Source organism: Cibotium barometz, chromosome 39, assembly GCF_041138505.1.
Source record: "Cibotium barometz isolate CiBa-2024 chromosome 39, ASM4113850v1, whole genome shotgun sequence".
Classification (NCBI taxonomy): Eukaryota; Viridiplantae; Streptophyta; class Polypodiopsida; order Cyatheales; family Cibotiaceae; genus Cibotium; species Cibotium barometz.
The window spans coordinates 22,361,764-22,375,426 of record NC_141084.1 but is presented as its reverse complement, the minus strand read 5'-3'; the positions used below and the strand labels follow the sequence as shown (position 1 = coordinate 22,375,426).

The following is a 13,663-nucleotide window of genomic DNA, read 5'->3' as shown; positions in this document are numbered from 1 at the left end:
TGTAATTGGACAATTGGTGATGCATATGTCTTGTGGTAACACTGTCCATGCATATTTGACAATTTTGGGTCAATTTTGACCAAGTTTGACTGTCAAAATTTGGGGCTTTTGGCAAATGTATGTGGCTGCACTGTTTATGACAGTTTTGGGAGATGTATTTTATGTCATTGTGTCAGTTTGATCATTGACAGTGGGAGTATTCCGCAGTGGGAGATATACCTTGGGAGAACATTTGGGTGCAGTGTTTTGCACAGATTCCGCAGTGGGAGATATACCTTGGGAGAACATTTGGGTGCAGTGTTTTGCACAGATTCCGCAGTGGGAGATATACCTTGGGAGAACATTTGGGTGTAGTGTTTGCACAGGTTTGTAGAGAGTCAAGTATTGACTTTGGTTGTACTTTGCTATGGCAACCACAGGTGAAAGTTCTTCTTTGCTTCACATCAAGAAGCTTGAAGGCTCTCATAATTATGACATTTGGCAAACTCAGTGCTACAATGTGTTGCTCCAGAAGAAGCAGCACAAGCCTATCAAAGAAAAGGGTGTAATGCCTGCCTCTCTTACTGCTGAAGAGTGGGAAGATGTGGATGAGCTTGCGAGATCCACTATCATGTTGTCTGTGTCAGACTCATTACTTTTCAGCATTCGTGAAGAGAAGACTGCTTGGGGAATGTGGCAGAGATTGCAGGACTTGTATGCCCAACAAAGTGCCTCAAGCAAAGTGTATTGGTTGAAGAAACTCATAGGCCTTCAGATGAAGGAAGGGGCTTCTATGACAGCCCATCTCAATGAGTTTAATGGTATTGTCAGCCAGGTTATAAATCAAAAGTTGGCAATGGACGATGAGTTCAAAGCCACCTTTTTGTTATGCACTTCGCCAGAGAGTTGGGACACATTCAGGACAGCCACTAGCAATTCGCATGCTATGCTGTCATATGCAGATGTTGAGGGTGCTCTTCTTCAAGAAGAGATGAACAGGAAAAACAACTCTGTTGGAAAGTCCAATGCAATGAATGCACGTGGGAGATCCCAGCAAAGGGGGAAAAGCCAAGAAAGGGGAAGGAGCAAGTCTCGCTCCAAAAAGGACTTGGAATGCCATTATTGTGGCAAGAAGGGACACTTCAAAAAGCAATGCTACAAGTGGAAAAATGATCAAAAGGAAAAGGGAAAAGGCAAAGACAAGGATGAAGCAAGTGAAGCCAAAGATGCAAAGCCAAAGGGTAAAAGTGGAGTCAAGATTGAAGAAGTCAATGTGTCACATGCAGGTGACAGTGTGGATGAAGTCCTATTTACGTCTTCACTTGATGCCCATTCACTTCTTACAGGTGGTCATGGTATGCACTCATGGATCATTGATTCAGGTGCCTCCTTTCATGTCACAGGTTGCAGAGACTTGTTTGTCAGGTACACTGCTGGCAATGAAGGAGTTGTTTATTTGGGTGATAACCATGCATGCAAGATACTTGGCAGAGGTGATGTGAGGCTTGTATTTTCAGATGGCTCACAGCTTATGCTCCATGATGTCAGGCATGTGCCTGAGATCAAGAAGAATCTGCTTTCTACTGGACAGCTTGATGATGCTGATTATGTTACCACATTTGGTAGTGGAAAGTGGAAGATTAGTAAGGGCTCACTGGTTGTTGCCAGAGGCTCTAAGGTTGATACTCTATACTTCATGTATGCTGGTGTTTGTCACCATGCCGATGTGAATGCAACCGAGTTGCCGCAAATCTCTTTGTGGCATAACCGGTTGGGACACATGAGTGTCAAAGGAATGGAGCTCTTATCTCGTTATGGTTATTTGCCTTCTCTTAAGTTCTCAGGTTTTCAGTTTTGTGAGCATTGCATCTATGGTAGGCAACTACAGTGCCCTCACAAGAAAGCTCTTGGACAGAAAGATGCTCAGTTAGAGCTTGTGCATACAGATGTATGTGAGATGCCTCAGCTTTCATTGGGTGGGGCAAAGTATTTTGTGTCATTTATTGATGATGCCACACGTAAGGTGTGGGCATATCCTCTTCGTCTGAAGAGTGATACATTTTCAGTGTTTGAGAAGTTTGTTGCTCATGTTGAGAATCAAACTGGCAAAACACTGAAGGCTTTGCGTTCCGATAATGGTGGAGAGTATATGTCCAAACAGTTTCAGGACTTTTGTGATGCTAAAGGCATCAAGAGGGAGCTCTCTACTCCTTATGATCCTCCACAAAACGGGACAGCAGAGAGGATGAACAGGACCATTCAGGAGAAGGTCCGTTCTATGTTGTCACATGCTGCATTACCTCATGGTTTTTGGGCTGAAGCTGTTATGACAGCCGTTCACCTTATAAACAGGTCACCTAACACGAGGCTTGGTGGGAAAGTGCCAGAAGAAGTATGGACAGGGAAGCCTCCGTCATACAAGCACTTGAGAGTGTTTGGTTGCGTTGCGTACGTGCACATACGCAGGGAAATGCGCACCAAACTTGATCCTAAGTCTCATAAATGCATATTCCTAGGATATGGTGACAAAGGTGAAATGGGGTATAGACTTTGGGATCCCATGAATAGAAAGATCATACGCAGCAATGATGTCATTTTTGATGAAACATGCATGTATAAGGAGCCTGCAAGGCAACAGGAGCCTGGCAGAGTCATCTTTGATGATGATGGACATCATGGACAACAACAAAGGGCTGTAAATCAGCCATTACAGCAGGAAAACCAGCCCTTAAATGGTGCTGAAAATGGTCCAAATGGACAGCCAGATATGGCAGAAGATATCCCTATGGATATACCACAGTTAGAGGAGATACCGGGCATGATTTTTCAGCCTTATGGCATGGAACAGGAGCCACCGATGGGTGATATGCAGGCTGGACAGCAACCTGCAAATGATGGTCATTGGGTACGGAGGTCCACTAGACCCTCCAGAGTCCCTGACAGGTTTGTTCCAGGGGTTGACTACTTGATGCTCACTGACTGTGGGGAGCCCTCATGTTACAAAGAGGCTTTACAGAGGGCAGATAAGGCTCTATGGGAGCGTGCTATGCAGTCAGAGATGGATTCTTTGCATAAGAATAGCACATGGGATTTGGTGCAGCTACCTACTGGCAAAAAGACATTGCCATGCAAGTGGGTTTACAGGCTCAAAGTTACACCTGGGACTAAGCCAAGGTACAAAGCCAGATTAGTGGCAAAGGGCTTTAAGCAGGAATATGGTGTGGACTTTGATGAGATCTTCTCTCCAGTGGTCAAAATGACTACACTTAGAGCTGTGTTAGCTTTGGTTGCACATGAGGATCTGGAATTGGTTCAGATGGATGTGAAGACAGCCTTTCTTCACGGAGATCTCCATGAGGAGATATATATGAAGCAGCCAGAGGGTTATGCAGTGAAAGGGAAAGAGAAGCTTGTATGCAAGCTGAAAAAGAGTCTTTATGGGCTCAAACAGGCACCAAGGGAATGGTATCATAAATTTGATACATTCATGAAATCCCAAGATTTCAGGAGAAGTGACATAGATCACTGCTTGTACACCAAGAAAGCTTTGGATGGCAGTCTATTGATCCTCATCTTGTATGTTGATGATATGTTGATTGCCGGGAAATCTCGTAAGGAGATGGATGCCTTGAAGCAGAGGCTGCATCAGACCTTTGATATGAAGGATTTGGGTGATGCAAATCACATCTTGGGTATGCGGATTCTTCGGGACAGAAATCAGCATGTGTTGTATTTGTCTCAGAAGGAATACATTGGCAAAGTCTTGCAGAGGTTCAATATGGATGGGGGGAAGAAGACTAGTACTCCGTTGCCTCCATATGTGAAACTCAGTGCTATGGACAGCCCACAGTCAGATAGAGACAGGGCTGATATGGCCAAGATTCCGTATGCCTCAGCTTGTGGCAGTCTCATGTATGCCATGGTTGCTACCAGACCAGACATTGCATTTGCAGTTGGTGTGGTTAGCAGATATATGGCCAACCCTGGCAAGAAGCATTGGGAAGCAGTGAAGGGTATCATGAGATACCTAAAAGGCACACAGGATATGTGCATTTGCTTTGGCAAACAGGATGCATTAGTGCATGGTTACACGGATTCGGATTATGCCGGTCATCCAGATAACCGGAAGTCTACTACCGGTTATGTGTTTACATTCACAGGAGGTGCAGTATCATGGATATCCAGGATGCAGAAGTGCATTGCCTTATCTACTACAGAGGCCGAGTATATTGCAGCCACAGAGGCTTGCAAGGAAGCATTATGGCTATCTCGGTTAGTGGCAGATTTGGGCTATACAGGGGATATTCCATTGTTGCATTGTGACAGTCAGAGTGCCATCCAGTTGGCAAAGAACCCTGTCTTTCATGCAAAGACGAAGCATGTGGATGTGAAGTATCACTTCATCAGAGAGGTGATAGAGGACAAGCTGATTCAGCTTGTCAAGATTCATACGGATGACAACCCAGCGGATCTGTTGACCAAGAGTTTACCTCCAGAGAGGTTTGCTCACTGCAGGCACTTGATGGGCATTGGATGATCAGACATCTGCTGATCTCTCTCCTCTTTTAGGCACACACTGGCCTTTAAGTGGGAGGTTGTTGGGGTAAAGGCCCCAAGTATGTACAAGTGTGTACATGTGTATAAGTCAGAAAGGGGGCCTTTACCCCAACACAGCAGACGGCTGCGCCTACTCCTACTACTCCTCCACAGCAGGTGGCTGTGTCCTGCACAGCAGGCGGCTGCTCCATCACCTCTGTAGGCGGTTACACCTCCTATCCATAGACGGCTACCGGTGGCTTTGCACCTCCTAGGTGGCTACACCTTCTACACAGGCAGCTCCTCCTCATCCTTCTCGTCGACAGGCTGCTGTGTCTTGGTGTCTACCACTAGTAGCTGCACAGACACTTCCGGGTATTGGTCTTCCATCTGCAAGCTACAAGTAAGTGAATTCAGATTTAAAGTAAAGAACTTTGTTGTAAATCTGATAAAGGATTCTCTCTACGGCTAACACCCGTTCGGTGCCAGGTAGTCCAAGCTTCTGGAGAACCACAGTCCAAAGGTGCCGAGATCGGGAGAGCCAGGCGTTAGTACGGGAGCGCCTGTTTGTGTGTGGTCCTGGAACACCAGTGGGGCGCTCTCCGCGGAGTCCAGTGAAGGCACAGGACCGTAGAGACTGGACCACTCAAGTGGTCGCTCTCCTTCGAACATCTACTTTAAGCCTTTTGGTTTGGTACTGTATTCATTAGTACATGGACATCATCTGGTTCTTTGAACCCATGGAGCATTGTATTTGTTAAATACTCCCAATAATATATCATATATTGAGGGGGGGGGTCGGCCCGTTCCGGCCCCAGTGCTGCTGTCCATCTATTTCATTTCATTTCATTTCAAACTTCAGTTGTTATTAAGTTGTCCATTTCAAATTGTGATATTAAGTTGTGCTATTACGCGTGTGGGTGTCCAACGGAGTCTATTCCCACTTGACGGGATTGGTTTCACTAGCCGACCAGCAGCCCAAGGCCATATAAAATGGCCCCTTGCCCCCCACACTTTCCATTGTAGATTCCACGATTTTCTTGTGTGTATATAGCAGAGTTACACAACTTCTCTCTCTCTCATCTCTACGTTTTGCTCTCTACAGCAATTGTCTTCATTTTCGCTATGCATTCTGAGTCCTGATGTAATCTGCCCTCACGGGAAGAGGTGGTTTACACACATTCATGGTTATTTTGGGACTTCTTTTACGAGCCCATGTGTATGTCAATGATGGTCATATATGGATAATCTAGCTTCTCTGGTGGTAGTGTAATGTGGTGTCAGCCGTGCACACATCGCTTTTACAATTTGTGAAATGAAGTGGGTTTAAGATTGTGGCCCATTTAAGTGTTTAATTGCATTAGTGGTCAAGTGTTTTGTGAAAACCCCTTCGGCCAACCCACTTGAAGTTACAATCAATGAGCAGTGCAACACATCTCTATCGAGTATTGTCCCTCTCTCTCTCTCTCTCTCTCTCTCTCTCTCTCTCTCTCTCTTCCATGACAATGATATTCCATGGATACTTGTAATCATCTTTTGTCTCATAGGTCCATTGGGCCTTTTGTAAGACGTAAATATAACTTTCTTTCTTTCTTTCTCTCTCTCTCTCTCTCACCACACATGCACAGGATGGCTCTCCATCAACCACCTTAGGTTCAACTATCTAACCTTAAACAAACAAAAGGTATCATAGCATTTAGGGTTTCTCAGCAGCCACACCCCCTTCTATGGTTTTTCCTCCGCTTGTCAAATCTGATGCAACTCGTCACCCATCACCAATAGCTAACCAACATATGACAAGCAACCTCGCTCTGCTATCTTGCAGCAACCTGGCACCACCTCCTCCCAACTGTGCGCTCCTCTGCAGCACCAGTTGTTGACGGCCAAGTGGTGGCTAGTCTAGTGGGCTTACCTACTGCTGCCATCGCCAATTCTGCAACCCTGCCATGCTACGTTGCTCGTTGCTAGCAATTGAGCATCACTGGCTGCTCACATCCGCAGCGTGTGCTCTACCTAACCTATTCTATGACCACATTCCCCAAGGAATGAGATGCTCAACAATGAGCTATGCAATTGTCTTAAATAGGCCTTGGGAGATTAGGTGAACTCGCCGACCTGCTGTAGGCCAGATCCTTGGACCCATAAATCATGTTTGCTACAGCCGACACCAGTTCCTCTCCATCATTGCTGGCGACAGCCCTCCTCGTCCATTCCACCATATCTTCCTTGCCCATGAAGCTGCATAGCTCCTAATCTAGAGCTAATATGTTGTTTATGTGCTCCCCTTCAAGGATCAACCCTTGGGATCAGCATGTACATATGCATGCACATGACATCCCCCTCTGCTAAACTTGATGAGACAGGATTCCAACTTCTATTCTTGGATGACTGTCATCATCCCTTTGTCCATTCTTGGAGTCCCAAACCTGTCATCCTTCCCTTCCTGGCAACCTTTTCACTGAAAAAACCCTAAGTCTTCGAATCCACTCCAAATCTGATGAAGATCTATGCATCTGTTCCATCCTGTCCCCTATCCCTTCATGCCCTGTCCCTGAACACTTTCTCTGGTCTTCTTTTCCTGAGTGTTGAGTCTGGCACTCTCACTCCACCCCTTGGAGGATCGTTCTCCCTTGGAACCGTTGCCTAAAAGCCTTTCTTGGTGTGTCCCAAGTGGCACCCGACTCACAGGACTGCCATTCCCCTTAGGTCTTGTGGAGCACCTCTTGGGACCTTCTTCCATGTTTTGTGTTCTTTTCCTTGGATTGTGCACCTTCATCTGGGACTGATAAGTGTTTAGCCTTGCTGAGCCTGATGCTCTGATACCAATGTCACATGCGGAAGCTCTAGGAGTCTTCTTTCAGTCCTAAACACCATCCTGGAACATGCTTGATGCAAAACGCATAAAGAAGATAGAGAGAAGAGAGAGAGATAGCTGAGTATTCAGTATATTCTATAGTACAAAAAGGTTCTTGGCTAGCCCATGGCTGCCCCTCAAAAGGTGGAAAAGCTCCTATCTACCCTATTCTATGACCACATTCCCCAAGGAATGAGATGCTCAACAATGAACTATGCAATTGCCTTAAATAGGCCTTGCGAGATTGGGAGCACTGGCTGACCTGCCGTCAGCCAGATCCTTGGACCCATAAATCATGTTTGCTGCAGCCGACACCAGCTCCTCTCCATCATTGCTGGCCGACAGCCCTCCAAGTCCATTCCACTACATCTTCCTTGCCCATGAAGCTACAGAGCTCCTAATCTGGTTCTAATCTGTTGTTTATGTGTCGCCCTTCAAGGGTCAGCCCCTGGGATCAGCATGTACATGTGCATGCACATGAGACTTCTTTCTACAATTCAGTGCTTTGTACTGTGTTGATCCTGCTTCTGCCATTGTGTACTATTACACAATACCTTTAGAAGGTGTCCTCCCCCCTCATTTCCACAATTAAGCCTTAAATTGCAGCAAAGAGCAAAGAGAGAAGAGCCCACAAATTGTTCAGCCAGCTTCTAGAGTCTACCACATATTACTCCAAGTATGTGGTTGTGGACATAGCTTGTAGCTGCATGGTAGAGCGTTAATGCGTTCAATTTGTTTCGGCAACATGCATTCAATATGCTAGATATGCAATATTTGAACAACAACAAAAAAAGAAAAGAGATGATAGTCTCTCTATGTCTCAATTACATAAGAAAGACAGATTCTCCTACCTAACACATGCAGAATCAGATTAAGCATATAATGATTATTACTTACCATCAGCAATGCTGATAGTATGTTGCTCTCTTTCTGGCAAGTGAGCCTTCAGATTCATGCCAACAGACTGACTTCGGTGTTCCAGACTTGTACTCAATGCTTTGAGCCTTCCCTGACACTGGAAATGCCGTGACGTGTGGTCGGGTACATCAGTGCCTGGCCCTAGTGTAAGCCTTGGACCCTCATCCATCTCCCTAGCCAGGGCCCTGCTCGTGATCTGAGATGTCCTCTGATTCTTTAGTTCATCACGAGCTCGGTTATATACTTCAACAAACTGTTCCCTAGCTTTCTTTGAGGCCCCAGCTGCTTCTATAAACATTTCCCAGGGTAAGCTTGCAGTGGTTGAGGCACTTGCATCTGCTCTGCCTGATCTTGCTGTCCCGTTAGAGCTTTCTGTAGGCGACTGCTGCAGTTCAGTTTTTTTGGGCTCCACGCTGGCGGTTTGTATAAGAAATTCACTGCTACTGGCAACATTTGGATCTGCAACCTCACGGCATGAAAGCTTTAAATGCAAGTCAGTGACAATAACATCAGATGATAGATTTACAGTTCCAAAACTGTTAGAATCTTTAATGCCTTCTCCAGAGCTCTTTTTACCCACAAGAACTGCACCTGAGCCTTCACAAAGCTGTCTTTTATCATTTTCAATTTGTGTAGCAACAGCATCAGAACACTCACCTACTTGTTGCCCCGTCGTGAGATTGATACTAGCTCTCTCAACCAAAATCGGTCTCACATATTTACTTGGCATCTCATGGTTGCCCCTCCTCACAGAAGAGATAGGAAAAAGCTTCTGCCCACAATCAGAAGTATTTTTTCCATGCTCTTTTGAAGTAGCCTTTGTAGAATCAGGAAAGCTTCCTTCTGAGAGCCTTGATTTCTGAAAAGGCGACCCGGATCTAGCATGTTTAGCTTCAGCAAGTTCGCTCATTTCCTCTTCCTGCACACTAACCACTTCTGTGACTGGCACAATCTCTCTCCTAGATGGTGTCTCCAAAATCTGCCCATTGAAAGGAACATCTTGTGTATGCTGGTCAAGCAAACCTTCCCCCATCCCACTAGCTAAGGAGGAAACCTTGCCAGGAAGAGGGAAATCTTGAGTCTTTTGACTAAGAGGCCTTGGGGGCAATCCAAGCTTGCTACGAATGGGTGGCAATGGAGGTTTGCCCAAAATTATTGGGGTAATCGTCTCTCCTTCAGTGCTACCAGGGCTGCATCTCGACATTGCATTATTCAAACTGAACGTTGGCCGTGAATTCTCATGGACTTGCTTCCATAATTGTGTGCTTGCAACCTTACCAACAACATTCATAGAGCTAAAACCTATTCTATCCAAATCCAAGTGAGGCTTTCCTCCAGGTTTTCTGCCTGAACTGAGATTAACCCAAGGTCCAAATCCAGTACTGGCAGGCAGAACTGCTGCAGTTGCTGCACTCTCCTTTCCTGCTTCATTCGATAAACACTCTTTGACTCTGACAAAGCCACTTCTCTGTCCATCAACAGCACCACAATCCTTCTGCTCACTTTTCTTTTGCCTTTCTATGTCCGGAACAGCTTCATTCTTGAAGTTCAACCAAGGCCCAAATCCAGTGCTAGAGGGTAGAACTGCTGTAGTTGCTGCACTCTCTTTCCCTACTTCATTTGATAAACTCTCTTTAGCTCTAACAAAGTCACTTCTCTGTCTGTTAACAGCACCACGATCCTTCTGCTCACTTATCTCTTGCCCTTCTGTGTTTGGAACAGTTTCATTCTTCAAGTTCATCCTTACTCTGTCTCCATCTGTCGTTGCTGAAGCCTTCTCTCGCGAAAAATAAGCAGCATGTGCCCTTCTCACTCCTCCGTCCATCTTTTCAACAGAGTCTCGGCATTCCTCAGGGTGGGTCATCTCAGAAGCAGCTTCAGCAAAGTTCCCTTTAGAGAGCTCAAGCTCGTCTCGAGGCTTTAATCGTCGAATCCATGAGGACTTCATTGATCTCTCCCCTGTCATGCTAGTAGTTTCACCAGAAGTGAGAAAATTTAGAGCCAAGACAGCACTGCGAGATTTTCTTTTGGCAGCACCTGGTGTTTTACCATTAGAAGCATCCGGTGCCATGGCAGGGCTTGCAGGGCCTTGCATTTTCACAGACTGCATGTGCAAATCAAAGTAGAAAATTTTGCCTAAGTTGGCCAAAATGATTCTGTTGTCGGATCTCTACACAAATGGCATGCGCAACTCATAATTCAGCGAGGTGCGGCAAAGATGCGCATACCTGTGCAGATTCCGCTTCCTGCTCAGCTTGCTCTAAGCGAGACCAGCTTCTACCTCATGTGTGCACAAGGGTTCACAGGAGGGCCATGATGGAGGCGGTAGCCGGTGCCATCATGAAGATGAAGGACGGCAAGCTGTAAGGGGGATATGATACCAAAGCTTTCAAAGGCATACCTGAGGAAGGCCATCTGCAGCGTGGGCGAGGCTCTGCACTGCATCCATAATTGAGCAAAAAGCAAGCGGCATGAACAGGTAGGGTGGTAGGGTAGAATGGGGGTGAAGATGAGGTAGCGAGGCTCACCTATCAAACAAATCCGAGGTGCACAGGCAGACACGAGTGGAGAAACCAGCGTGGAGGAGGACAACCGACATGTCGACACCTAGGTCCCACTCACTCATCTTTGGGGGATTTTCTTTCCAAATTCTGATATGGCTAGGACTGGTTATTTTCAATTTGAGCACTTGGTAGGTGAGTCCAGCTCCTCTAAAGCCGCCCTTCCAAAAACTTGTAGGACATTCATCCTTGCTTGCTCTCTATACATTGTTTGGACAAGACTATCTCGCCGCTCCGAGCCAACTCCAGCCAGGCCGGCCAGCCAAGCGGCGGCGGCGGCGGCCAGCCAGGCCGGCCAGCCAGCCAACCAGGCGGCGGCCAGCGGCGGCCAGCGTTGTGTGGAGTTGCTGCTGAAGGCGGCGAAGATCGTTGAAGCCGAGCTGTTGAGGTGGTTCGAAGTAGCGTGCGCCGTTTGTCTGGGCGAAAGGCCTCAGCGGCCAGGGGCCAGGGCCAGGCCAGCCCAGGCGGCCAGCGGCGGCCAAGCCAGCCCAGGCGGCCAGCGGCGGCCAAGCCAGCCCAGGCGGCCAGCCCAGCGGGCGGCCAGCCTTGGGCGGCCAGCCCTTAGGCGGCCAGCCCAGCGGGCGGCCAGGGCCACAACGAAGCGCTGCAGGCACCAGCGGCAGCCAGAAAAAAAAAAAAAAAGGGGGTTTAAAAAAAACAATTTGTTTTTTTTTAAATATATTTTTAATTATTCAATTTTATGAATAATAAAAATATAGGCGGCCAGCCATTGATACCGCATATAGGCATGCCTAGCGCACACCTGGCAACGGGCGGCCAGCCTGGACACTCCCCACGGGCGGGCGGCCACGCCCGAAGCGGCGAGGGCCGGCCCGGCCCGTTACTTTATTTTATTTTATTTATTTATTTTAAAAAAAAAACACAAAACAATGGTACACCCCACGCAAACAAACCCAACACAGCCGTTGTGCCGTGTGGCCGTAGTGCCTGTTTCTCACGAGAGAGACCCACCGCACACGACCGTAGCGTCGCGTGCTAAGAGAGAGAAATCCCACGACCGTTTATCGAGTCCTTCGAGAGAAAGCCGTTCTATGGCCGTTGTGCCTAGTGAACACGTCTATGACCGTAGCCCGCGAGAATATGCGCAATGCCTGCATCCTCCAATGTTTGGTACCAGTTGTGGACGCATTGGTAGAGTCCAACCCAGTCGTGCCGTAGTGCACCCTGGCCATTTGTGGCATAACGCACTTGCTCGTGCGGTGCACGTACGTCTAAGGGTGCCGTAGCGTGCCCATGTCTGCTGAACCATTGACAGTCTTGCACACACGTCATGTCATGGCGTGCACATGTTGGTGTCACGTCGTAAGTGCACTCCTACCCACATTGTGCCGTAGTGCACTAGAATTTTTTTAAGGTGGCAAGAGGGAAATCGATGGTAATGTTCTCGCGTAGTTCGAGAAGTATTCGTTGACAATACATAAATACATGATATAAATTCTCTCTGTTAGTGGTTTAACCATGTGGTTTACCACAAAGTAAATATGAGAGTAGATCAGACACATTGTTCTTGTTGAAAGTCCACAAGACGATTTCCAATGTGCTTAGACCCAATGAAAAATGTCTACTTGGACATGGTCCATTGTGACGAACAAATGTAGTCCGTAGAGACACTTTTGCAAGCGCAGTCTTGCCATGGTCATGACTTCTAAAATTGGTCAATGGCATTTAAGATAGCTGGGATTGAGGTCGCGTTTGTCGATTACCTGCTAGTAGCCTTGATCACATGACCCCATTAGCAACGTACTCTCTAGACATGACTAGTGTTAGACTCTGGGAGCGTAGCCTGCCAGATTTCAATTTCCACTTTTGCGAGCGTCGTCTTGCTAGAGTTAAAGTTTTGTTCGGACAAATTTGTGTTTGTTTTGTAGTGACAAACAAATCTGAAGGGGTATAATCTTGAGATGTAATGCTCAATGCCCTTATAGAAGCTGATCGAAGAGAACTGTTCTTAAACTTACTAAGCATGGTTTTCTCTTCTTTTTATTGCCATGCGTTGACATCCCACTGCTCGAGAGTTTGTGGTGATCTTTCGAGGGGGGAAAGAGCCTTTTTATATGTCACATCAATTGGTTTGGTGGTAATTTGATGGTATGGGACATCAATTCTCACGGAATCGATTGTAGTCTTGGTGGAATGGGACGCCAAGGCTTGTGCATGTAACTTGACTCTTTGGCAGGTCTGTATGTACACTTGTCCGTAGTGATAAAGTGTGCAAGATAAAATTTGAACTTTGACAATTACAAATATAGCCATGAGTTGGGATAAAACCCAGTTACAGAGTTCGGAGAAGCTCTAGGTAACAAGACCATGATGGTGTACTAGTGCTAACAGAATGATTTAGTTCCGGAGTGATCTAAATCTAGAGGTTAGCAGTAAGACTAGTTTGGTTGGACAGTTTCATGCATGGGGGACGCCCTATAGCATTTTGCAAGTGTAGTCTTGCCTATGTTCAACATAAGTGTGCGATTGTGAGCACATTTTAGTTGCTACCATATGAATTTGGAAAACATAAGCAATTGTAATATTGCATGACAGGCTATGTTGCTTACAAAGTTCATGTGCGTGTAAACCCTATAAGTCGTAAGACCCCTTGGGAATGAGTGGAGCATTCCATGGATTTAATAAGGTTTTACATGGCAATAGTGAGTAGTATCTCACTCCAGATGAGCCTGGTTGTTGTTAGAATCGGATCCGACATATGTAGTGTACATAAACTCAGGCTGAGTTAGGATAGGAGGCTAAGCCGGAGAGCTTAGTGGTAAATCCTACTGTATCTGGTGAGTTTTGACTTAAC

The 13,663-nt window shown here is 46.5% G+C and overlaps 1 protein-coding gene across 2 annotated transcripts in view; it reads right to left on the bottom strand.

The window, feature by feature from the left end:
* LOC147615877 (uncharacterized) overlaps positions 1-10,849 on the bottom strand; it is a 39,500-nt gene extending 28,651 nt beyond the window's left edge. Inside the window, exons 1-2 of one of the 2 annotated variants that reach the window (XM_086778501.1) lie at positions 10,516-10,839; positions 8,267-10,391 (exon numbers count right to left, since the gene is read on the bottom strand). In XM_086778501.1, coding sequence (XP_086634627.1) covers positions 8,267-10,382 — 2,116 coding nt within the window. In that variant the 5' untranslated portion in view covers positions 10,383-10,391; positions 10,516-10,839. Of the gene's footprint in view, positions 1-8,266 lie in introns of both variants that reach the window. The other variant, XM_086778500.1, reaches the window with a different exon arrangement.
* Positions 10,850-13,663: the final 2,814 nt, after the last annotated feature.